General features: G+C 40.0%; 1 protein-coding gene across 5 annotated transcripts in view; it reads right to left on the bottom strand.

The window, feature by feature from the left end:
- The window catches only part of FAM114A1 (family with sequence similarity 114 member A1), a 66,271-nt gene that overhangs the window by 23,314 nt on the left and 19,500 nt on the right, over nt 1-23,457 (bottom strand). For 3 of the 5 annotated variants that reach the window (XM_055588272.1, XM_055588273.1, XM_055588274.1), the window contains 5 exons: nt 22,203-22,290; nt 10,111-10,224; nt 9,883-9,989; nt 7,380-7,514; nt 2,561-2,713 (listed from right to left, as the gene is read on the bottom strand). In XM_055588272.1, the coding sequence (XP_055444247.1) occupies nt 2,561-2,713; nt 7,380-7,514; nt 9,883-9,989; nt 10,111-10,224; nt 22,203-22,290 (597 nt within the window). Of the gene's footprint in view, nt 1-2,560; nt 2,714-7,379; nt 7,515-9,882; nt 9,990-10,110; nt 10,225-22,202; nt 22,291-23,457 lie in introns of those variants that run through there. The other 2 variants (XM_055588275.1, XM_055588276.1) reach the window with 2 other exon arrangements.

The raw sequence follows: 23,457 nt of genomic DNA, 5'->3' as shown, positions 1-23,457 counted from the left end.
TATGGATCCTTAAATGCCGGAAAGCTGCCTGCTGACCAGACACTCATACCTTGGAGAAACCCTATAGCTTTTTAAAAAAGTTTTAATTGGAGGATAATTGCTTTGCAATATAGGTTCAAGAGGGTGGGGATCTCTATAGTTTTTGACCCATATTTTTTAGAACGATTAATTATAACATCCAGTAAGTACTATTAAGGGCTTCCCTGGTGGCTCAGCCATAAAGAATCCACCTGCAATGGAGGAGATTCAGGTTTGATCCCTGGGTCGGGAAGATACCCTGGAGAAGGAAATGGCAACACACTCCAGTATTCTTGCCTGGGAAATCCCATGGACAGAGGAGCCTGGCGGGCAGGACTTAGCAACTAAACAACAATAACAACAACAGGTATTATTACTAAGACAAGAAAAGCTCTGCATTTCTCATAATGAAAAACTATGAAAATCTCCAGGCTAGGGAAAGAGAGATAAGCATGTGGGAGCAGTCTGCAAAAAGAGGGCAATGCCCCCCTCCAGGCACTAAACCTCCTTCCTGGCAACATTAGTCCTTTGGGGCTGTTTGGACCCCAGGGCTCTTTCGTAGCCTGACCTACAGTGGGAGCAGCTTATGTCTTTCTTCTACCATGATAGCTTTGAGGCGATGTGCTTCCTTGTAATGTTTTCAATAATAATAACAAATAAATATGTAAGAATGGATAAAAAATAAAATGTCATTGATATTATATATGCATATTCATATATATGCATAAAATGGCAGCTAACATTCATTGACTGCTTATTACGTACTAGGCAAGTTGCAGCTAGCTTCACATGGATTATCTCATTTAATTTTTTTAATACTTTTATGAAGCAGATTATTATCATTCCCATTTCATAGATAAGGAGATTGAGGTAAGATAGGTCCAAAATCATACTACAGCTACTAAGTGGCATTTGATCACATACTGTCTGACCTCAAACCTTGCTTTTGTAGGGAAAAGTTGGTGTTTCAGTGGAAAATGGCATTTTCTAGATCAGTTTAGCAGATTATCAGATTCTGATTCCATTGGAGCAGTTTTATAACTCTGTAAATTGTAGATACCTGATAGCAGTGCAAAATAATTTGTCTATAGACATGGGAACAAATTGTGTCCAGTGGAGGCACAAGCTCCCCTCCTATGGAAAACCAGATTTGTATCCATTTGCATATTCATTTCAAAATTGCTTTATTTTATATGAATTTGTACTTATTTGGCTCTTCCTTTGAACCGGTTATAACATCTGACTGGTTCTTTCATTTAATTAATGAGCTAAATAAATTCTTTAATTTGTGTTCATTTGGTAGGTATCTTCATGAGTCATGATTTTGCTTTAAAAAAAAATTATCTGTTAACAGTTTAACCACAAGACTGTCAGTGATGGCTGATGGATAACTAAAAAGGAAATAAACACATTGTAACTTGTAACTGTAAAATCTTGGGTGTGTATGGAGGGTGGGGTGGTGTCCATCCTGTTTGGTTCTTGGTTGCCTGTTATATGGCAGAGGTCATCTTTCCCTGATAAAGTGAGTCTCATGAATGTCTCAACCCCCCAAATTCCACATGTAAGAAGACAAGGCCTAGAGAGAGTCAAATATCACTTTTTCCTTCTTCCTTTACTTGGAAGGAACTTGAACTTCCTTCGAAGTTCAGTTTCCTGTCTGAGGCCCTGCCTCTCCCCAGGGAATGTTACTGGGCTTCTCATAGGAGGTCCAGAGGATACTGCCCTGTGGCCTCCATTGGAAAAACACCCCAGAGCACAGTCAACCTGAGGTGCACACAAAAGAGTTCTATACACAATTAAATGAGTCAATAGTTTTGAAGTGCTCAGATTAGTCATTATATAAATGCCATGTAAGTATTAAGTAAAAACACATTTGGATATGGACACGCATACCGCATAAATCCTTTTTTAAAAAAGAAAAAAGAAATCACAAGCTCTGCTGACTTCCACTCTTCATATTTTGTTTCTCTGGGATCACAGTGCGAGGGTGTGAATGTGCAGGGCTGTGAGGTAATTTCCCAGAGTTTTGTTCAGGAGCATCCCTAAACAGAGCTTTAATGCCCAGTAAGACAGTCCTGCCCTTCACGGCCCATGCATTCTAACAAATGAGTGAATAAATAACCATACCACCCATGAAACTAAGTGTAATAAACCCTGCAGTCTGGTAGAAACATCAGCTGCTTTGTTTCCACCGGGTAGAAATGAGGACATGGCCAGTACCTCTGATCTGGGTACCACGGCACCAAAGAGAGGCACAGGCCAGGTGCCGACAATCAGGTTTCTGCACGCCCTTTGCGCAGAGAGGTGGGGGTAGTGATGATTCGCATCATGATGGCCCTCTTGGGACTGTGACAGGGAACAGCTTGGCAAGGAACAGAGAGGAAATAATATGGAGCCTGAGCAGCTCATCGGGCCATAAGTGATTGTGACCTCAGCACAGAAACGAGGCTCTAAAAATGAGGTATTTTAATAACAGATTTTCTTTCACGTTTAAGAAAACAGATTCATGAACACGCTACTTCCAATGACAGGACAGACATACCTTGCTTTCGCTTTCATTGGACAGAATTTCCAGGGCTTCCAGGTGTGACAAACCTTGATACTCATCGAACAGCATCCCATAGTGTGCAGTCCTCTCGGCCGTAAGCTGCTGTGCCAGCCTCTGCTTCTCCTTCTCTTTGGCCTCCCGTAACATCTGCACAAATACACATTTGTACACTAGATGTATGCTTAAAAGCCCCTTTTACTGCAAGATGTAGGGGGAGATGAACACTGACTTGGTAGTAGTTAAGAGTGGGTTTTAGTCACTTTGGAATTTCTGCAAAAATGACTTTTAAAAAAAAAAAAGGTAGGGGAGTTTTTATTTCTTTATTTTTTGACCATATCACACAGCTTGCAGAATCTTAGTTCCCTGACCAGGGACCAAACTCATTCTCCCTGCAATGGAAGCATGGAGCCCTAACCATTGTACTGTCCTCACATTCTCCTATAATGACTTTTTGGATTAATTTTACCCACAGTTTTCCACATAATATTCCACTTTGGATTCTTCATGTTCATATGTATACAACAAAACAAAGGAAAAATTCTACTCCCAGGAATAGGATTGAAAAGAAGGAAAGCAAAACAGTGGTTTCCACTGAAGTGTTTTCTGTGTGTGTGATTAATCTTATTTTTTTTAATGTCCAGATTTTCTATATGAGCAAATTTAATGTACACTGGGAAAGCTGAATCTATTAATTGCATTGATTAATTGCAATTGCATTGATTAATTGCAATTGCAAGGATTAATTGCAACTTGTACACCTAGGCAGACTTCAAAGAAAAAATAAGTTTATCTCATTTTATTTGAATTATTTAAAAATTTTGTGTGTGTGGCAATTAAACATCTTCAATTAAAAAAATAATAAAATATAAGCTCATAGTATATTCCTCACCAGATACCTAATATAAATGTAAATATTAATATAAATAAATGTTAGCTTATCAATTCTTAGATTGGTTTTGAGAAAAATGACTGTGAACTGACTTCCTCTTCAGGTTGATCATTTTTCTCCAGTTATGTTTCTATTGATTAAATAATAAGACAGTAAACACAAGTTGACCAGTTACTCATAATTTCCTGCACTTCCTTTCTTTGATTCTAAGCACCTTTTGTTCGATTCCTCATCAAGGTCACTGTGACACTGTTTATAGGGTTCTTTAACATCTGTGAAGAGCACCATAAATGCACTGGCCACTGCAAGGTCACGAGGGGAAGATCATAAAAGAATAGATTTTGGTTTTGATTAGGTGTCAATAAAACAATCAGCCTCATTCTCCTTTTCAGTTCCTGAGGTTGTTAGCCCACAATCCAATAGGCTACAGAAAGAATTCACCGTCCCGTCTGTTTTCAAGACTGAATAAGTACAAGGTTTGAATTTTAAAATTTTCAAAACCACCTCTGGGAATTTTTAACACTTACACAATAAAAGCCAACTACCCTCACTGATCTCACTGGCTTGGTTGTGGTGAAGTAAAGTAACAAAGTGACACTGAAATTGCTTCCTGATTGCCCTCTTTCCAGGCTTCCCAGGTGGTGCTAGTGGCCAAGAGTCCACCTGCCAGTGCAGGAGATGCAAGAGACGTGGGTTCAATCCCCGGGTCAGGAAGATCCCCTGGAGAAGAAAATGGCAACCCACTCCAGTATTCTTGCCTGGGAAATCCCATGGACAGAGAGAGGAGTCTGGTGGGCTACAGTCCATGGGGTCACAAAGCGTTGGACATGACTGAGCTGGTATTATTCTTTACCCTCTTTCTGGTCCATTTTTTCTTTCTTTTTTTTAACAGCACTCATCATCTTCTAAAATATGAGATGATGTGTATTGTTTTTTGTCCCTCCTCACTAGAACAAAATCTCCAATTTTAACCAGTGATGGTCTCAAATGCTTAGAACAGTGTATATAGCACATGGTGGACATTCAAAATGCATTTGTGGAATGATTGAATGCATGAATAATTACTGTTTGGAAGGAAGCTGAAGGGGGTAATGTGGCCATCCAGTGTAAACTGGCCATGTGAATCATGGGTGCAATGCTGAGATGTATCCCAGAGTGCTCCCTGGTGGCTCAGCTGGTAAAGAATCTGCCTGCAATGTGGGAGACCTGGGTTTGATCCCTGGGCTGGGAAGATCCCCTAGAGAAGAGAATGGGTATCTACTCCAGTATTCTGGCCTGGAGAATTCCATAGACTGTATAGTCCATGGGTCGTAAAGGATTGGACACGACTGAGTGACTTTCCCTCTCACTTTTAGATGTGTAATTACAAACAAATGCAGATGGCAAGTGTGTATTCTTGGGTGACACATTTCTATGAGCAGTGCTACTTACTTTTTTAGTAAGTACACGGAACGCAGAGGTGACAAAAAATTGTGATGGTGGCACAAAAGCTATGGTAACCTGGGAACTGGACCAGGTCCAGTTCTTCACTTTGCAGGAGTGTCAATTTAGGCCAGAGAGTCACAGACTTGGTTTCTGAACTTGGTCACATTTCCCTCCCACACTGCCTCCTTCCTGACTATAATCGAATTTATATATATATATATATATATATATATATATACACATTTATGTATACATATATAACATGTTTATATGTAACTACAAGTCTATATATATTATATACATTAATATACAGATATATTTTATTTCTATATATGTTGAATATATAAGGGTATCAATTTATACATATAGGAAAAGTGAAAGTCACTCAGTCATGTCTGACTCTTTGCAACCCCATGGACTGTAGGCTACTAGGCTCCTCTGTTCATGGAATTTTCCAGGCAAGAATACTGGAGTGGGTAGCCATTTACTTCTCCAGGGGATCTTCTTGACCCTGGGCTGCCCAGGAATGCTCACACTGTAGGAATGAAAGATAAACCCTTTTCATTCTAAGCCACATTGATAGTTGGGTTATTATTACTATTATTGGTTTTGTTTTATTTTGCATTTTTACAGCATCTAATGTTAATGGCCTGATTACTACAAAATCTATTTTATTCTATAAGGATCAAGAGGTTAATGGTCTAGCTGACTCTGCCAAGTCTCTACCAGGACTATAATATCAGAGTGCTTACATGTGGGCTATTATGGAAGTGTGTGTTAGTTGCTCAGTCATGTCTGACTCTTTGTGACCCCATGGTCTGTAGCCCACCAGGCTCCTCTGTCCATGGGATTCTCTAGGCAAAAAACTGGAGTGGGTAGCCATTCCTTTCTCCAGGAGATCATCCTGATCCAGGGATTGAACCTGGGTCTCCTGCACTGCAGGCAGATTTCCTATCACCTGAGCCACCGGAGAAGCCCCTACAGTGGAAGAGCCAAGAAGAAATCACCTAGAAATCAAATTTTTTAGGAGCTGCCACAGCTGATATCACCTGTTTTCAGTGATATCTCCTTTGTGGCTTTCTAGCACTGAGTCATGGGAAGACGTGTCTGTCCTGCCTGTGAAATTTATAAAATCCTGCATCTGCTGCTTTTGATTTTGGTAAGACATAGAGAGACCTGGTGTGTCAGACTCTTAAGGGGGAAGAGGTATAGGGGCATGACTGACACTAGGGGTCTGAGCTGGGCATGTGCTGTATGAAGGAGCAAGTTCAATATTAGAGTTTTGTATTTAGAAAATAAGATAAATATTACTTTTAATTTAATTGACTACTGTAAGTAAAGCAAAACATAAATTAAATTCTTCATATCATACTTCTCAAGGAGGAAAACTTTACAGCTGGAAGTGTGACAGGAGAAGTCCAACCTTGCATATAGTAAGAGAAATGTAAACTAAGATTCCATTGACATAGCATGTTTACCTATCATCGTGACACATAAAAAAGGCAATGATAAGAACTAACATTCTTGGGTGCAAACTATGAGTCAGGTTCTCTTCTAACTCATGTAATCCTCACAACAAAGCTATTAATAGGCATTGATGGTCCCAGTGTGCAGAAGAGTAATCTGAAGCACAGAAGGGTTAAGTCATCTGCTCAAGGTCAAGTCATCTGCTCAAGGTCATGGAGCTAGAACCTGGTAGAGCCAGAATATGATGGTACTGCAAACTGAATGTTTGTGTTTCCCCAAAATTCTTTTGTTGAAACATAATCCCTGGTGTGATGGCATTAGGAGGTGAGGCCTTCAGGAGGTGATTAGATCACAAGGGTGGACCCCTCATGAACAGGATTCAGGTCCTTATAAAAGAAACCCAGAGAGCTCCTCCACCTTCTTCCACCATGTGAAGAAGCTGGGAGAACATCAGCCTCTGAATCATAAAGCAGGCCCTTAACCAGATATTCAATCTGCTGCTGTTCTGACCTTCAACTTGCCAGACTCCAGAATTTTGAGAAATAAATGTTCGTTGTTTATAAACCCCTCAGTCTATGGTATTCTCCTATAGCAGCTGAATGGACTTAGACAAATGGTATCAATGGAATTATCTTTAAGAAATTATTAAGTATGTATAATTTATATTTAATAAAGCAAGATACAAAAGAGTTGGTTAGTATGCTAGCATTTGGTTGAAAAATTTGTATGTATACATGTGCATATACATATATATATATTTAGCTATATTTACCTATACAGCCATATCTATATCTAAACCTGTCTATATGTCTCTGATAGAATCTGTAAGAAGCTGTTAACAATGGTTAACAATGGTTGTATCCCATGAAGAGTGGCTGGGGAAAGTAGCATATTAAAATTTCAATTTTTACTCCCTGCTATTTCATGTCTTTGAATTTGACATGTGCTTTAAAATATCTATTAAAGAAGATAAATAAAATTTTATTTACTTTATTGACTGAAAGAACAAATCACAAAAGTACATAATCCCACCTGAGATAAAGAAACAGTTCTCTCCATGAGTGTCTTGGTCCGCTTAAAACCTGGGTCACTTTCTGCAAGGACATTCATGGTTTTCTTGCCGATGAATTCCAAAGCATCAAGACCACCAGTTAAGACGCTTTTACCCTGCCAGTGAGGTAATTGCATGAGATTAGGTTTTTACGTTTTGCTGTTTCGAGGCAGTCAATACCTCCTAGAATGCACTATCTTCAAATATTAAAAGCAATATGAAGTCACAATTTTTTCTCATCAGGAGATTTATCATTGATTTAATCCTATTTTCTTTTCCTTGGAAGAGCATATATCATATAATTTGTAGGACATACAATGTTATTTTTAAAAGGTGCTTAAGAAAACCAAAACATTTTAAGGATTAATTTTATTGGTGTGCGTGAATAGGTATGCTTCTAAGACAAAAAATTAATAGATGAGCCAGTTCCTGATTTTGTTTGAAACAATTTTAACCCAAGTAACAGAATTATTTGGAGCAGTCTATAAAAATGTCAAATAGTCGTGCCAATTTAGGGAATTTTTTAATCTAGGGCCCTAGAGTGTAGGACCCTCAGGCTGCTTCCATGGCTCTTGCATACTTTCAGAAACTAGCAATAACTGCCTATAATTAGTATATTCATGGAATAAGACAGGTTAATTTCTACATGCTTCTGGGCTCTAGAAATTATTCTATTATATAGTTATCCTCTGCAAATCGCTTTGCCAGCCACTGTTTCCCTTTTTAAAAAAGAGTAAAACAACCAAGATTAACTTAGATGAACTGTACATAACAAATAGAACTGCGTACATTTCTTTGCAACACCTTGTCTATACCCCAACTACACAACTACAATTACAATCTGCATATATCTGTGTTTTCTCACCTTACATGAGTTTGCATAAATTATATTTTAATATTACTATTTTATTATTTATATACATTATCCATTTTTCAAAATTATCACTTCAATAGCAATATTCTATTTCACTGATTAATATACTTTATTAGTCTTCTCTGTTTTGGACACTTAGACTTTGTTTTCAGATTTGGGAGCCAATCAATAATCACACTAGAAAACAATTTTTTAAATGCACATATTTTGGGAAGACTAGGAGATAATAGCAATTACACTTTGGCATAATTTAAAATTTATTTTCTCCTGACATCCTGAGGCTTACTTCAGTGGAGAATAAAACTGGAGGATGGAGGGACTTTGGCAGATTTGGTGGGGGTGGGGTGCTGGAGCTTGGGAAAAAGGAGAACTGGAAAGTTGGAGAGCACACGGAAAGGAATGTGAGGAAGCCGAGGACAGACTCAGAGGGCCTGGGTCGTAGCTCAGAGAGACCATGAATTCACTCCTTGTACCAGAGATAATGAAAGCGTTCCACTCAACTCCCAGCTCTACAATCCTCTCTGCACGTCTGCCGTGGACATACTGAACTTGTACTCCCAAAGTATATTAGCTGACTCCTAAAACATATTAGCTACCTGCTTCTCCCTGTTTAGTCTAGAGTACTTCAAGTAGCAAGGAGAGGAACAGCCATTTCCTATTTCTGGCAAGCCCTGACATGAAGTCTGAGTAAGACGCCTCCATATGTGTCCATAGCCCCCTCATCTCATATGCCTTTGCATCTGATAACTGTTGAGTTGCCTTCATCTTCCAGGATGTTATTATGCCCTCCTGTCTGTCAGCTTATGCCCAGCATATAGCATAGCTCTTGGTATATAATGAGAGCTAACTACCTTTTTTAAAAAAGTGAATGAATGAATAAATTGGAAATGAGCCATAGTTTATGAAAAACTAGCTGTTTGATTTTACAAAGCAGAAAGTAAATCTCTTCTTCTGATCCTGAAGACTAGTTAGCTGCTTCGTTTCAGCTGGGGTGTGTCCTTCTTTTTTTCATTATTCATCAGTGTCTTGTCAGTAAAAAGCTTTTTAAGCTTCTGTAAGAGGAAGGGGCCAGGGAAGGAGCCTGCTATTCAAGGAAAGAGAGGAGTGGGAACTGGGAGGTAGGGATGGAGGAAGAATGTTGGTCTTATTATCTGGAAACACATTAGAAACATCTTGGGGATGCTCCTGATTCTTTACTGGTATGTGTATATACATACTTAGAATTACTTCATAATTTTTCAGATTGAAGGTTAAGAGACACAGAACATTTCAGAAAAATAACTGTCCCAGCTCTAAGAAAGAGCCCTCCCTCCCTGGTAAACAGAGACTGTCCTTGCAGCTGTTGGAAAGGGCAATGTTACATCAGACTGAAAAATATTCTTTCTAAGCAGCTCTTTTCTTTTAAACATAAAGTATATTTCTTTTTGTTCTTATCATCTTGGTTCCAAGGTTATGCCTACTCTGTCAGAGAAAGCATAACAAAACCATAATCAAAAGTTTTGAGCAAGGCCATCTTTTCTCTGATGTATCTAGGTCACTGGTAAATAGAAATATCAAAAGAAGGCACAGGCAGACCTCAGGGAAAACAGAGGAAGCAGCTAATGACTCACTGTGTTCTGAACGGCATTGGTAATGGCTGATAGCATGCCCCGAGACCCCGAGGAAGGAGAAGTGGGTGGGCTTTCTGCGGGGCTCTGATCTGCGGCTGCATCGGCTACTAAAGAGAAAAACACCCTTTTAGAGTTTGTTTTGCTGATCTGAACTTGGAAATCTATATTTGCGCACATGGTATAATATAGCCCAAGTCCAAGAAACACCCAAATAAACGCACCACTCACTTTGAGAGACTTCATTTTCATCATGAGGTTGGGCCCCTTCGGAAGAGCCAGAGTTCACACTGTGAATCCGGAGGGTGGCTCCTGCCTTTTCCTTCACTGCTGTCAATCCATGACCTGTCAGGAAAGAAAATACGACTCATAGATACAATAGAAGCCCACGGTCTGCAGGTTCCATAACTCATGTCCCAGAGCTCCTGTAAGCTGGAGGAGAATATCCCAGTTGTGGGAGAATGTGGTGGTTAACAGCATAGACTTTGCGAGCCCTCGGGCATGGGCTCCAGTCTGAGCTCAGCTTCATGTCTGCCTAGCTGGGGGACTTTTGAGAAGTTCTCAACCTCTCTGTGACTCAGTTTCTCCACTACGCTGTTGTGAGGAGCAAATATGATAAACACATGTAAAGCGTTTATTTTTTCCTCTTATTTCTCACACTATCCAATGAGCAACCTGGGGTTCCCAGCCCAAGATATTATCTGTGAACGGTATTCCTGTCTTACCCTCTTTCTTCTTTTCTAAGTCTCTCAGGGTGAGTATGCATCATTTATGTTTTGATTTTTTGCATGCCTATCCCATTGTAGGTGCTCAATTACTGTTGAACTGAAATCAGTTGCGCCTTAACAAGCTCTTTCAAAGCTCTAGTCATCTGTTTAGTACAGTCTCTGTGTGTGACAACCCGGTCTGGAGATATGTCGAGATCCAAAGGCAGGCCGGTGGGAAAACCAGGAAGGGCACACTGCAGTTGCCCTGACATTTGTCTTTAGCAGTAACAGTCCAAACACAAGAATAGTCAGGATGAGGGGCACTGATCTTACTCCATCTTTGTGGGGACAATGCCTGTATTTCCTGGAGCTCAGCACAGTGGGTAATCAATAACAGTTTAGTGAATACAGAGCTGACCTTCCCATCTACCCTCCCACTAATACACACACACACACACACACACACACACACACTGCTTGGCTTGATAGAAAAATAGTTTTATCTACATTTTATTTTGGCACAATATTTTTTTCTCTTTAGAGGATCCCATGATTCTCAAACCAAACAAACAAAAAAAGCCCTGATCGTCTAGTGATGTCTTAAGTGGCTATTTTGAGCTCTTGAAGGAGAAGCAGCCTGGGCTGCCATCGTCACAGCACTCACCTCCCCCAGGGCCTGGGGAGAAAATGGAAAATGTCACTCGGGACCTGGGCAACCTCAGGTTGTTGAAACCCAAGACAGCAGCAATAATAATACATGGGCGGTGGGGGGTGGGGGGGGCGGGGAAATCCCAAGTCACAACATGATTTGAGAGCCAAAGAGAACTGTCTAGTCATAGAGGACACTGTTGAAATGACCGACTGTCATCTCCTGAGTGAGAGAAAGATACGGATGAACCTCAAACCCAAAGAATCATATTTTATCAATTTTAACCTTATTTATAGAGGAATCTTAATCACAGCACTGAAATTTACCAAACTGATATAGGATTAATTATATCCAGTGGAAATCACCTGGTATTATACACTATCTAGAAACCACTGAAACTTAGGAAACACTATTTACAATGCTTACAACATTAATTACATACAGAAATATGTAACTATACTCATGTGTAGATCATTAGACACAGTTTGAATTCATTATTGTTACTTTTTAAAAAGATGCACTATAACTGCCAAAACTAAGACTTGAATTGATTTCAATTAGTTTAAAGCATTTCAGTGAAAACTTATTGGAGTTTCAGTAACACATTTAAGTTACAGGATATAATTTTGTTGTTGTTTAGTCATTAAGTCGTGTCTGACTCTTTGGAACCCTATGGAGTGTAGCCTGCTAGGTTCCTCTGTCCATGGGGTTCTCCAGACAAGAATACTGGAGTGATTTGCCAGGCCCTCCTCCAGGAGATATTCCCGACCCAGGGATCAAACCCACATCTCCTGCACTGGTGGGTGGATTTTTTAACCACTGAGCCACTTGGAAAGCCCACAGGATATAATTATCTAACATTTATATACTGAAACCATATTCCTTGACATCCTTTAAAAACATATATATATATATATATATATATATATATATATATATATGTATATAACACATATATATTCCAAAGGAAATAACATACATTCAAATCTCAATCCATGATTCTCATTTAGATTTCTGGGAGCTAAAACCAAGGAATAAATAAATTTCAGAAGGCTAGGAGGCAACTGCTACATCTTCTTTGTGGAAATCATTCAAGAGAGATGACTTCACATCCTTCCCCGAGATCATACACAGTTTACGAACCTCACTGTGATTACCTTCTCTTTCACCTTCTCCACCTCTTGCAGGTTAGGACCATGTCTGAATCTTTGCCTGGGGAAGAACTGCTTCTCACCATCTCAGAACACAAACAATCATGGATATATATACACCACCTGCCTCTTTGTTTCAGCAAGGAAATACCATTCTATGTGCATAATAAGAATGTGTTTGTTGAACGGACATGACAATAGGCTGCTACTTCAACCATGCACACACACACACACACACAGCTCTATTTAGGTGTAATCGATACATAGATTTGCACATACTTAAAATTTCCTCCAATTATATTTTCTAACTAACAATTCTTTTTTTCTGAATTCTTTTGTTAGTGAAGTATGTCTTTACAACATTCTACTAGAAATATAAATCTATGGTTTTTTATAGCTAAGGTTTAGGCTCTATGCCACACCCTACTTTGAAGAATAACTTCTAAAACTTTACTTAGTGTGACATCTAGTGACCAGAACAAGGAATAAGATGGAGTCATTGTTGCCTTTTAACAGAGTAATTATTCTCAAAGATACTGATTTGGGTCTATCAATAACAGAGAAAAACAACCAGCATGAGTAATAGTCTAGGGTATAGCTCATGAATTCTTCACATGACATCATGAACCCCCCAGAAGTGAACCCGTCCAAATTCCATGATTCGAAAGATGAATATCCTCTACCCTTTGACTTACTGCAGTAAAAAGAAGGTGCATAAAGCAAAAAAGGTAAGATAATAATGCTGTGATACTGCATCATTAGAAACAAATGCTAAATGATTGTCTGGTATTTAACTTATCATCTATACTCTAGTGGAAAATGCCCTAAACGTAGGAGTCAGGAGTCTTGTGGAGGAATTTTGGTTCCATCAGTTATTAGCCATGTGGATTTGGTGACTTTGCTGAGTCTCTGCTGCTGCATCTTTCCTGAAAGGAGGGTGATAACATCTACCTCCCAGGGTTTTGTTAGGTTACTGAGGAGAAATATGTGAAACCCTTGGTACTGGGTCCACATTATTGAGCACAATGTCCCAGGCACTGGAACCTATTTTCAGTATAGTAAATTGTCTCATATAATCTTTCCATGATAAAGTAAGGAATATTATTCTACTCGTTTCATGATTGAGGAAACTGATACCTGGTGACGTGAAAACACTTGCCTAAGATCCCAAAGCCAAGAAGTGGCAGAGGCAGGATCTGAAACCAATCTTTCTGACTCTAACTCTCACATGCTCCATCACAATGTTATATTAATAAAGTCTTACATGCTATTTGTAGCTGATTAAATGTCATTTTAGTCCTATTTCTATAACTCCTTGCAAATCAGACACTTAATCAGGAGCATCCTCATTCTTAAAACATTGCACGTGTTAGTCGCTCAGTCGTGTCCAACTCTTTGTGACCCTATGGACTGTAGCCTGCCAGGCTCCTCTGTCCATGGGATTTTCCAGGCAAGAATACTGGAGTGAAAGGCCATTCCCTTCTCCAGGGGGTCTTCCTAACCCAGGGATCAAACCCAGGTCTCCTGCATTGTGGGCAGATTCTTTACCATCTGAGCCACCAGGGAAGCCCATTAGAACATTGGTTTACACTAAAATTAGCTTGAGTTATTTTACTTTGACCAAAGAGCAAGGTGAAGGTCACCCTGCAGTGACACCTTCCTCTAACCCTGCCCTGTCCAGCCATGCCTTGGGGTGATACAGCCTGATGCTCTTAGGATCATTTCTGTTCAGGCATGGATCCCAAGACACTGTATGGTGCTGTCTTCCACCTTCAGTTTAATTTTTTTCTCAAAAATTTTTGCCAGTCTCACTTCTTATGATTTCCACCAAGATCAAACCCCTTTGAAGGGAAGTCTCCCCTCTTTCTGAAAGATGAAAATAATTTGTTGTTGGTGGGAGGGTCTCTCTGACCAAGTGGTAAGTTAGGGGAGCAACAGCAGTTTCATGCCAGCACCCTGGATAACTGGGTGGCCCTGAGAGTACTTCCACTGGTCCCACATGATAAAGGGTCCCCAGCGAGGGCAGCAGCTAACTTGTTCAGAAGGCTCTCGCCTTTTAGATTGCTATAATTCTAACATAACATTTCCTTCTTTTTCATTTTATTTTTTTCTTTTTCTTTTAAAAGGTGAATGTGTAAAAAAAAAAAAATCTATAAAAAATGCCATAATCTCATTCCTTTAAGATTTCTGGTTGATTTTTTAAAAAATAGATACTTATAATGTTAGCAAAATCAGATTATAAAAACACAGACAATAGAAGGTGGGCTAGCCTCTTTTTCCCTAGACAACATCCATTGACCTAACAGGTAATAGAGTCTATGAACTTACAAATGCCTATGAAATGATTTTGGAGGAGGGCATGGCAACCCACTCCAGTATTCTTGCCCAGAGAATCCCACAGACAGAGGAGCCTGGTGGGCTGTAGACCATAGCGTTGCAAAGAGTTGGATGCGACTGAAGCAACTTAGTACATGTGAAAGAATTTAAGACCTGAAAAAGTATTGGTCCTAAAAGACAATGAAGAAAATTTATAAATTAAAAATTAAATAATGTTTACTTACATGTATTAAAAAATGGAATATTAGTCAACTGGTCAACTACAGTTCAAGTAAATTTAACTCTTCTGTAGTTATATATACATTATATATTTAATGAAGGGTGTGGATGTGTTTTATTATTGTGATATGAGAGGGACTTCCAAGGAGGAGTGCCAGGGGCTCTTAAAAACTTAAAGTAAGTGGCCCTGTCTTCCTTAACCTTACCCCCAGACCCTGTTCCCTTTTAAAGATAACAAGTCCAATTTGTTTTTTGCTGATTCCTTTCAGCAACAAGTTTTTAAAGGCACATTCTTATATATAAGTGTCCCAGACCTGGCTTCACCATAGACACTGGGGTCTCAGCTCAGCAGATGGTGGTGGAGGCTGTGTGTGCTGCTGGGATTCTGGTGTTTGTTCTCTCCTGCTGATGGTCCTTGGCTCAACACCTTGCTTTGCAATGCCCTTTGCCAGAGGGCACTGGCTCCCTCAAGACTATACTATAGGGACTAGTCAGTGAGGGAGCTGGTGATATAAAATCCTGGCCCTGTGCATTAATAGAGGACATCTCTGAAGAGTCACCCCAACCCTCAAGCTTCCTATGGGATGGGCTGCAACTGCATCATTGTTCATCTTCTCCCGAAGCCCTGTTCTTTTTCATTTTTTTTAAAAAAGAAACTTTTCTTTTTATTTATTTATTATTTTTGGTTGTGCTGGGTCTTTGTTGCTGCAAGGGCTTTTCTCTAGTTGTGGCAAGTGGGACCTGCTCTCTAGTTGCAGTGCTCAGGCTTCTCATTGTGGTGGCTTCTCTCGTGGCAGAGCATGGGCTCTGAGGCACACAGGCTCAGTAGCTGTGGCTTGCGGGCTCTGGGGCACAAGCTCAACGGTTGTGGCGCACAGGTTTAGTTGCTCCATGGTATGTAGGATCTTCCCAGATCAGGGATCGAACTCTTGTCTCCTGCATTGGCAGGAGCCACCAGGGAAGCCCCCAAAGCCCAGTTCTGCTTTCCCAGTCCTTCACTGTCTTTGCAAGGCTTGCTCCTGAGAGCCCTTCCCAGTAAAACTCCAGTACACTCATTCTTGCCTCAGTCTCTCCCCTGAGCATCCAACTGGGGACACTGACCTATCTCATTCTCTTTAATGGTTATGTAGAACATTTCACAGAATGACTCTGTCATGTTTCACATTCTGTACGGATGGATACACGAGTAGTTTCTGGTTTTTCTTATATTCTTGATGGAATCCCTTATTTTTTCAGGTCTTCGCTCAAATATCACCTCATTAAGATCTACCCCTCACCACTCTTTAACCTGTACTCCTGACTTTATATTTTTCAAAGACTTCCCACTCTATAACCCTCTGTATAATTTTCCTACTCAGCATGTGCATTGCTTATTGTCCACATCCTTCCACTAGTCTGTAAGCTCTACTACAGGGTCTTCTCTTACTTGCTCACTACTTTATCTCAAGTGTCTAGAATAGTGCCTGGCATGGTAACTATTTGATGAGTATATTCCATATTGAACATCTTTACACATTTATCTTAATAAACGTTTGTAAAGAGTCAACACCGGGGCTGCTGGATAGAAGGCTCATGAATTTAGGATTTCATCTGTAGTGCTAATTGCTCTTCTGAGGGTTACACCAATTTCTACTCTTCTTCAGGTGAATTTTGGAAATAGAACAATTTAAAAGTATTAACTGCCTTTCAGACTCTACTATCAATGAATTCAAGATATTATAAACAGTTGTGAGAAGTAGCTGTTTAGAAAAACACACAGATGGTGTTGCTGCACTCAACATGAAGCAAACTTCATGGCAGTAAACTTCATGGCAGAAAAAGTGGAGCCTGTCAACCTTCCTTTCGGGAAAGTCTTCTCTCTCCATTATGCTGGTTGATGTCCAGTCTGTAATCACGTATTCACTTCTCTTTGGGATCAAAATCTACAAAAAGAGTTTCTGAACTCACAGTGTTTGCTTTGCCACCACACAGGAATTCATTAATCCCTGGGCCCTATTCATAGTTTGAAAGGATTGTGAACAAACTCCAAGCATTAATCCTATGATCTTTTGTATTGATATTTGAGAACTGTCACATCATCAGCAATATCACCTTTAAAACAAATCCATGTGATACGGAGAGTGAAATACCTGGCAAAGGGTTCTTACTGTAGCGTCATTCTGACAAGTTTGCCGTTCTCTGTGATAAACACTGTCATTACTTCTGACAGTGCTGGTAGAAGGTGTTCATTAAAACGTGCAGAAGGAAAACGCCACGTACCTCACGAGTGGATAGGGAAGGAGAACAATGATAACTTTGAAAAGGTAAACATACAGATCAGCTCTCCCTTGCCCTTCTCAGGTACCCTAGCATAAAGGTGTTGAGACTCATAAAACTGTCAAAACTACAATTTTAAATAAACAGGTCGGCCTTTTGTAGTATCTGGAAATAAGTTGCTCTATTCTACTACAGAATTTTTACCTTGGCATATTTGTATATGTCTCAGCATTGTCGACTTTCATTTTGGTTACTAGTCTATCACTTAGCAATATATTCTACACATAAATCAAGTCTCTATGGTGCTTGTGGAAAATCATATCTATTTCTCACAATAGTACTTTGAAATTATCATAAAATCTTTTTCTTCTTTTTTTTTTCCTTACATTTTCCTTCTGCCTCTGTTTTCTGCCTGGATCTTAAATAATAACCATTTTCATTGCATTTTATGAATTCATCCAAAGGCATGGGTGGCAGCTGATCAAGTCTTCTTAGAATGTGATTAATAGTGTGGCTGTAAATGAAACCAACACAGGAGTTATGGCCTCTCCAAAAACAATTGTTGGCTGAGAGATGTCTGATTTTATATAAGCATTGGGAAGGTTGCTTTTTCATTTCCTCGTAATCTTGGGGGTCAAAGTACTGAGTCAAAAGATAAAGTATAAAAATACAGTGTAGAAAAAGTCAATTTTCTATATTTTTCTACTCAGCACAGTGGTTACAAATATCTTTCTCTTGCTACATGGAACCAGTCTATGGAATCATTATATTTCACAAGTTGGAGGGAATCTTAGAATTTCTCAAGTCGTTCCACACATACTTTTCCAAGTAAGGAAGCTGAGCCTATAGAGGCTCAGTGCATAGTGAAGCTAGTTAGTGACACTTATTTGTGATCACAAGTTAGTGGCAGTCGGGATCAGGGCTCTCAGGTTTTATGAGTCTTGATACAATGAATTTTCCAAGAAAGAACCACCTCTAAATCTTTCCATTCTTTAATTACTCTCTTGCCGACTCTTAAACAGCTCTAACAATTGTGCCTGCAGTTTTTCAACAACTGTAACAGTACTGGTTTCTATTTGTAATGCTCAATCGACAGCTCTGAATTTCATTAGGGACTTTGTGTCTTGTACAGTTTTAGCTGCTACTGGAATTACCCTGAGGGTAACATGAGGTTTCTGAGTAGCAATCAATTGCAATAGAAGGTGTGGTTATTTTCTTCCTTTATTTTCCACAGGCAATTTATAAACCTTCAAGAGCTTGTCGGCTGTTGCGAGTGCTCTGTTTTCCAGTAAGTTTCTTTGCCCTGTGATAATAAACTTACACTTCTCCACTTGTGGGACACATGATCCCTGTTACCTTTGGGGAATCAAATCACCAATCACCTCCACTGCTTGTTTCCAGCCTTGGGAACCTATGACTTCAGCCTTCCCTCATGCTACAAGTTTTAGTTCTCCACCAGGTCCACAAAAATATTTATCTTAAAGTATGCATTGCTATCATTTTAGCCACTATTCCTTTGTAAAGTTACAGTCCATCTTAATCAGAAATCCCCAAAATACACCTTGTGAATGAGTTAGGGATGGTATTCAACTATCTTGCTACTGCATTCATTCGGGTTGTGATGACCAGTGATGATGAACACAGTCTCTACTTCTCTAAAGATGGCTCCAGTTTGTCCAATGGGACCTTTAGAGTATCGATATTTCAAAATTTATTTGCTCTCCCTCATATGCCCTTTGGTTGTTGTGGGTATAAACAAGAGGAAAACGCCAAGATTAAAATGCTTTTCAAAATTCTAGCATGTAGCTAGAGCCATTAAAAAAATATTAAGATTCTGGAATTGGTGGTGTAACTGTTAAGAATTTCAACCAGAAAAGGGAGGTGTGGTAGGTAGAACTGAGAGATCACTTCCAAGATTCTCACCCCTGGCATATACACCCATGTCTCCCCACGACCACCAATTTGAGGGTGGTGGTTGTCGTTCAGTCACTGAGTCATATCTGATTCTTTGCAACCCCATGAACTCTAGGCTCCTCTGTCCTCCACTATCTCCCAGAGTTTTCTCAAATTCATGTCCACTGAGTCAGTGATACCATCCAACCATCTCATCCTCTGCCACCCTCTTCTCCTTTTGCCTTCAATCTCTCCCAGCATCAGGGTCTTTTCCAATGAATCGGCTCTTTGTATCAGGAAGCCAAAATATTACAGCTTCAGCTTCAGCACTGGTCCTTTAAATTAATATTCAGGGTTGATTTCCTTTATGATTGACTGGTTTGATCTTGCTGTCCAAGGGACTCTCAAGAGTCTTCTCCAGCACAATTTGAAAGCATTAGTTCTTCAGCGCCCAGTCTTCTTTATGATCCAACTCTCCCATTCGAAAAAGAAATTGCAACCCATTCCAGTATTCTTGCCTGGAGAATCCCATGGACAGAGGACTGGTGGGCTACAGTCCATACGGTTGCAAAGAATTGGACACAACTGAAGCAACTCAGCATCAGCACTGGAAAAACCATAGCTTTGAGTATACTGACCTTCATTGGCAAAGCGATATCTCTACTTTTTAATATGCTGTCTAGGTTTGTCATAGTTTTCCTTCTAGAGAACAAGAGTCTTTGAGAGTGAACAGGATTGTGAATATGATGGGATTCACTCCCATAATTCAGTTCAATTCAGTCGCTCAGTCGGGTGCGACTCTTTGTGACCCCCATGGACTGCCAGCGCAGTAGCTGCAGGAGTTGTCAGTTCAATCCCTGGGTCAGGAAGTTCTGGACACCATTGTAACTGGAAGCACCCAAAACATTATACTGTTTTATGACATAAAGCATGAAGAGAGTGGTATAACTTGGTGATCAAGTAATACACTGTTCCATGACATCACAATTTCAGAAACTTTTAGACTCCAAATTTTTAGTTTTGGTTCAGAAAGCATGCCAGTCCTGAGTACTGTCAGTGGCAAGATCCATTTGGGAGTCACTGAAAGCTCAAACATTTTCGCTAGAAAGCAAGATGCTTGCAGTGCCTGTCCTCACTCTAATAAGAGACTCTGCCCTGTTCAGAAAACAAAACAGGCTCCTCGACTTTAATCTGACTCATTTTTTCCATCTGCATATGTATTGGGTTGGCCAAAAAGTTCGTTTGTGTCTTTGGCCAACCCAAAGTATCCACAGTATACCTGGCCCTTCAATTAGCAAAAGAAAAAAAAAAAAATCTGCTTTTCAGGCTCTCAGCAGAGAGCAATGTTTATTTGATCACCATCTACTCCTTGCCACAGCTCTCCTGATACTTGACAGGCATGGAATTAGGAGAATGCAATGAATCCATTCTTCCAGGCATCTAAATTCTATCAAATTAGATACCTGCCCCTTCAGCTGTCTGTGACCACGGTTCATTGGAGTAGGGCCAGAGACTACTGACTTAGGAGTAACAGTGAATTGGACCAATTCATGGCCCATCACAAGAGCCTCATGCCACAGACTATATGAGAACACCTGAGTTAGATGATCTGCAAGCGGTGTTACCTGTGGCTTCCTATGTTCTGCCTGTCAGTCTCCACCCTCAAGATGAAATGTCGAGGCTAGGTCATCTTAGACATGTTTATGCTATGTCTTCAGTGTTCATGAAGAGTATACACGAGAAATGGTCACATGAAGAATAACTGTGACAAATCTTCACTCATGAGGACACAGTCATTATGTTTTCTCTTAGTATAAGAGCCAATGCAGGACATTTCTTCAAAAATTTCATACAAAGAAAATAAAGTTATGTAAATATGCTGTCTTGTTTTATCATTCAATGAGAAAGACACTCTACTGGCAGCCAAAATAAAGTTATCTAAATAAGCTGTGCTGTGCTGTGCTGAGTCGCTCATCATATCCAACTCTTTGCAACCCCATGGACTGTAGCCCGCGAGGCTCCTCTGTCCATGGGGATTCTCCAGGCAAGAATACTAGAGTGTGTTGCCATGCCCTCCTCCAGGGGAATCTTCCCAACACAGGGTTTGAACCCAGGTCTCCTGCATTGCAGGTGGACTCGTTACCATCTGAGCCACCAGGGAAGCACAAGAATACTGGAGTGGGTAGCCTGTCTCTTCTACCGAGGGAATTCCCTGACCCAGGAGTTGAACTGGGGTCTCCCTCATTGCAGCAGATTCTTTACCAGCTGTGTTACCCGGGAAGCCCCTAAATAACGTAAGTCTTGTTTTATCATTCAGTGAGAAAGATAATCTACTGGCAGGCAAGAATCTCAGAGTTAAGGTCAATGTTCAATTATAGTAACTCTATTAGCCTTGATAAGTATCTTCTTCCTACCTGCATCTTTTCTATTTGTGTTTCAATATGCTGTGATGAATGCCTTTTTAGAGAGTAGCCTATTTGTATATTTTAAAACGTTCAAATGGATGATAAACAAAGCTTTAAGAACATATTATAAAAGCCCAAATCTTATATTCTAAGATGCAATATAATAAAATAGTTAAAAGCCATACTGTGCGGTTCAAAGCCCAATTCAGCTACTCTTGATTTTGGATAAAGTTTAACCTCTTTGTGATTCAGCTTCCTTATCTCTAAAATGGAGGAAATAAGAGTACCTCCTAATAGGGTTATTTTGAAGAATAAATGTATCAATATACAGGAAGCACTTGGTAAACACTAAAAACAATTTTCTCTTATTATCTCATGTGTGTGTGTGTGTGTGTGTGCTTAGTCCCTCAGTTATGTCCATCTCTCTGCAGCCTGCCAGGCTCTTCTGTCCATAGAATTTTCCAGGCAAGAATACAGGAGTGGGTTGCCATTTCCTCCTCCAGGGCATCTTCCCAACCCAGGGATTGAACCCACGTCTCCTGTGTGTCCTGAATTGGCAGGCGGATTCTTTATCACTGCACCACCTGGGAATCCCAAATATCTCATGAGGTAATGTTAAACTCTATCAGTACATGATATGATCAAAACGTCATATCCTATTTGGCCCCTGAACTTTATCCATTCAAACGCAATGTATAATGCTTACCCACTGTGGCAGATGCTGACGAGAGCAGAGATTTGCCCCAGGAGCCCCAGCCTGCCCATCCCCCTCCACGTGGAGAGGAATCCACAGCCTGTAAAAAACCAGATTAGCCACAAGGTCAGCAATTCGTTTATCCCTGGATGGGAAAATATCCATTCGTTTGAAACACAGAGAAGGTTAAACAAATCACCAACAGCCATATCTCACTGGATTATAGTTTATAAGGACCATAAAAAAATAAACCAATCCACGCTGCAATGTGTACTTTGGAATCAAACTTATGTGTAGTGGTGTTGGCATCTGAGGGCTTAAAGTGAGAAGGGAATTTGATGTCAACCAAGACCCAAATCTCCCATTATCTGGAAGACAGTGACAGGGCTGTGGAGGGGAGGGGAAGATTTAATACCTTTGGGCACAGAGTGACTTGAAAAACTCCAAAACAACCTTGACTCATGCAATTTTTTCCCCAGAACTAGAAAAAAATGTGCTCTTCAAGGTAGATAGAGTTAACTTTCAAATCTTTAGGGTGGTAGGAGGAGCTTTGGCATGGATGGTAGCAAGCAAGCTGTCTACAAAAGCATCAGTAAACTTGAAGATGTGGAGCAGCAACAGGAAGCCTTTTGAGGGAGACAACTTACAAGGTGTCCACCCCACTCACAATGACCCCTGGAACTGTATCTCTCACTGTCGGTGGGCACAGTTGATTCAAATTCTTTTTCCTACATATTTGGATTGGGACACAGATTCTTGTTCAGCTTGAATAGAAGATCCACCATGCAGACCAAGAATTAAGAGAAAGCAGAGTGAGCAGAATGAAGGAGATAAGCTCAGGGAAGCTGTCTGGATTCCAGGTAGTTTCTCAACCCCTGGTTCCTGTCTGTCTTCAAAGCTCTGTGGCTTTCCTACCTTTGGGTTCTATGTGATTCCAGCACAGTGTTTCTCTCTTTCTCTCAATATTTTTGTTCACTGATATATCCACAGAGCATAGAAGAGGTCATGGTGTAAATGAGTGCTTATTTATTTATTCAACAGCTAAATTTAGCTGTTGAATAAATGACTGAAATTCATCGATTTTCTCAGGTGTGTAATAGTTTCTGTAACTTGTGACCAATGCATCCTGACTCAAAAAAAAAAAAAGAATCACCCCTCTCCCTTAATATCCAGGAATACATTTTACAAAATGAGGCAAAAATACATTAGGTGGTAGAGAATTACAGAGATTTCATTCCAAGAAAAGAAAGGAAGAAGTTAAGGAGGA

Source organism: Bubalus kerabau, chromosome 7 (genome assembly GCF_029407905.1).
Source record: "Bubalus kerabau isolate K-KA32 ecotype Philippines breed swamp buffalo chromosome 7, PCC_UOA_SB_1v2, whole genome shotgun sequence".
Taxonomy (NCBI): Eukaryota; Metazoa; Chordata; class Mammalia; order Artiodactyla; family Bovidae; genus Bubalus; species Bubalus kerabau.
The sequence above is the reverse complement of the archived record's forward strand: the minus strand, read 5'-3'. Positions and strand labels throughout refer to the sequence as shown.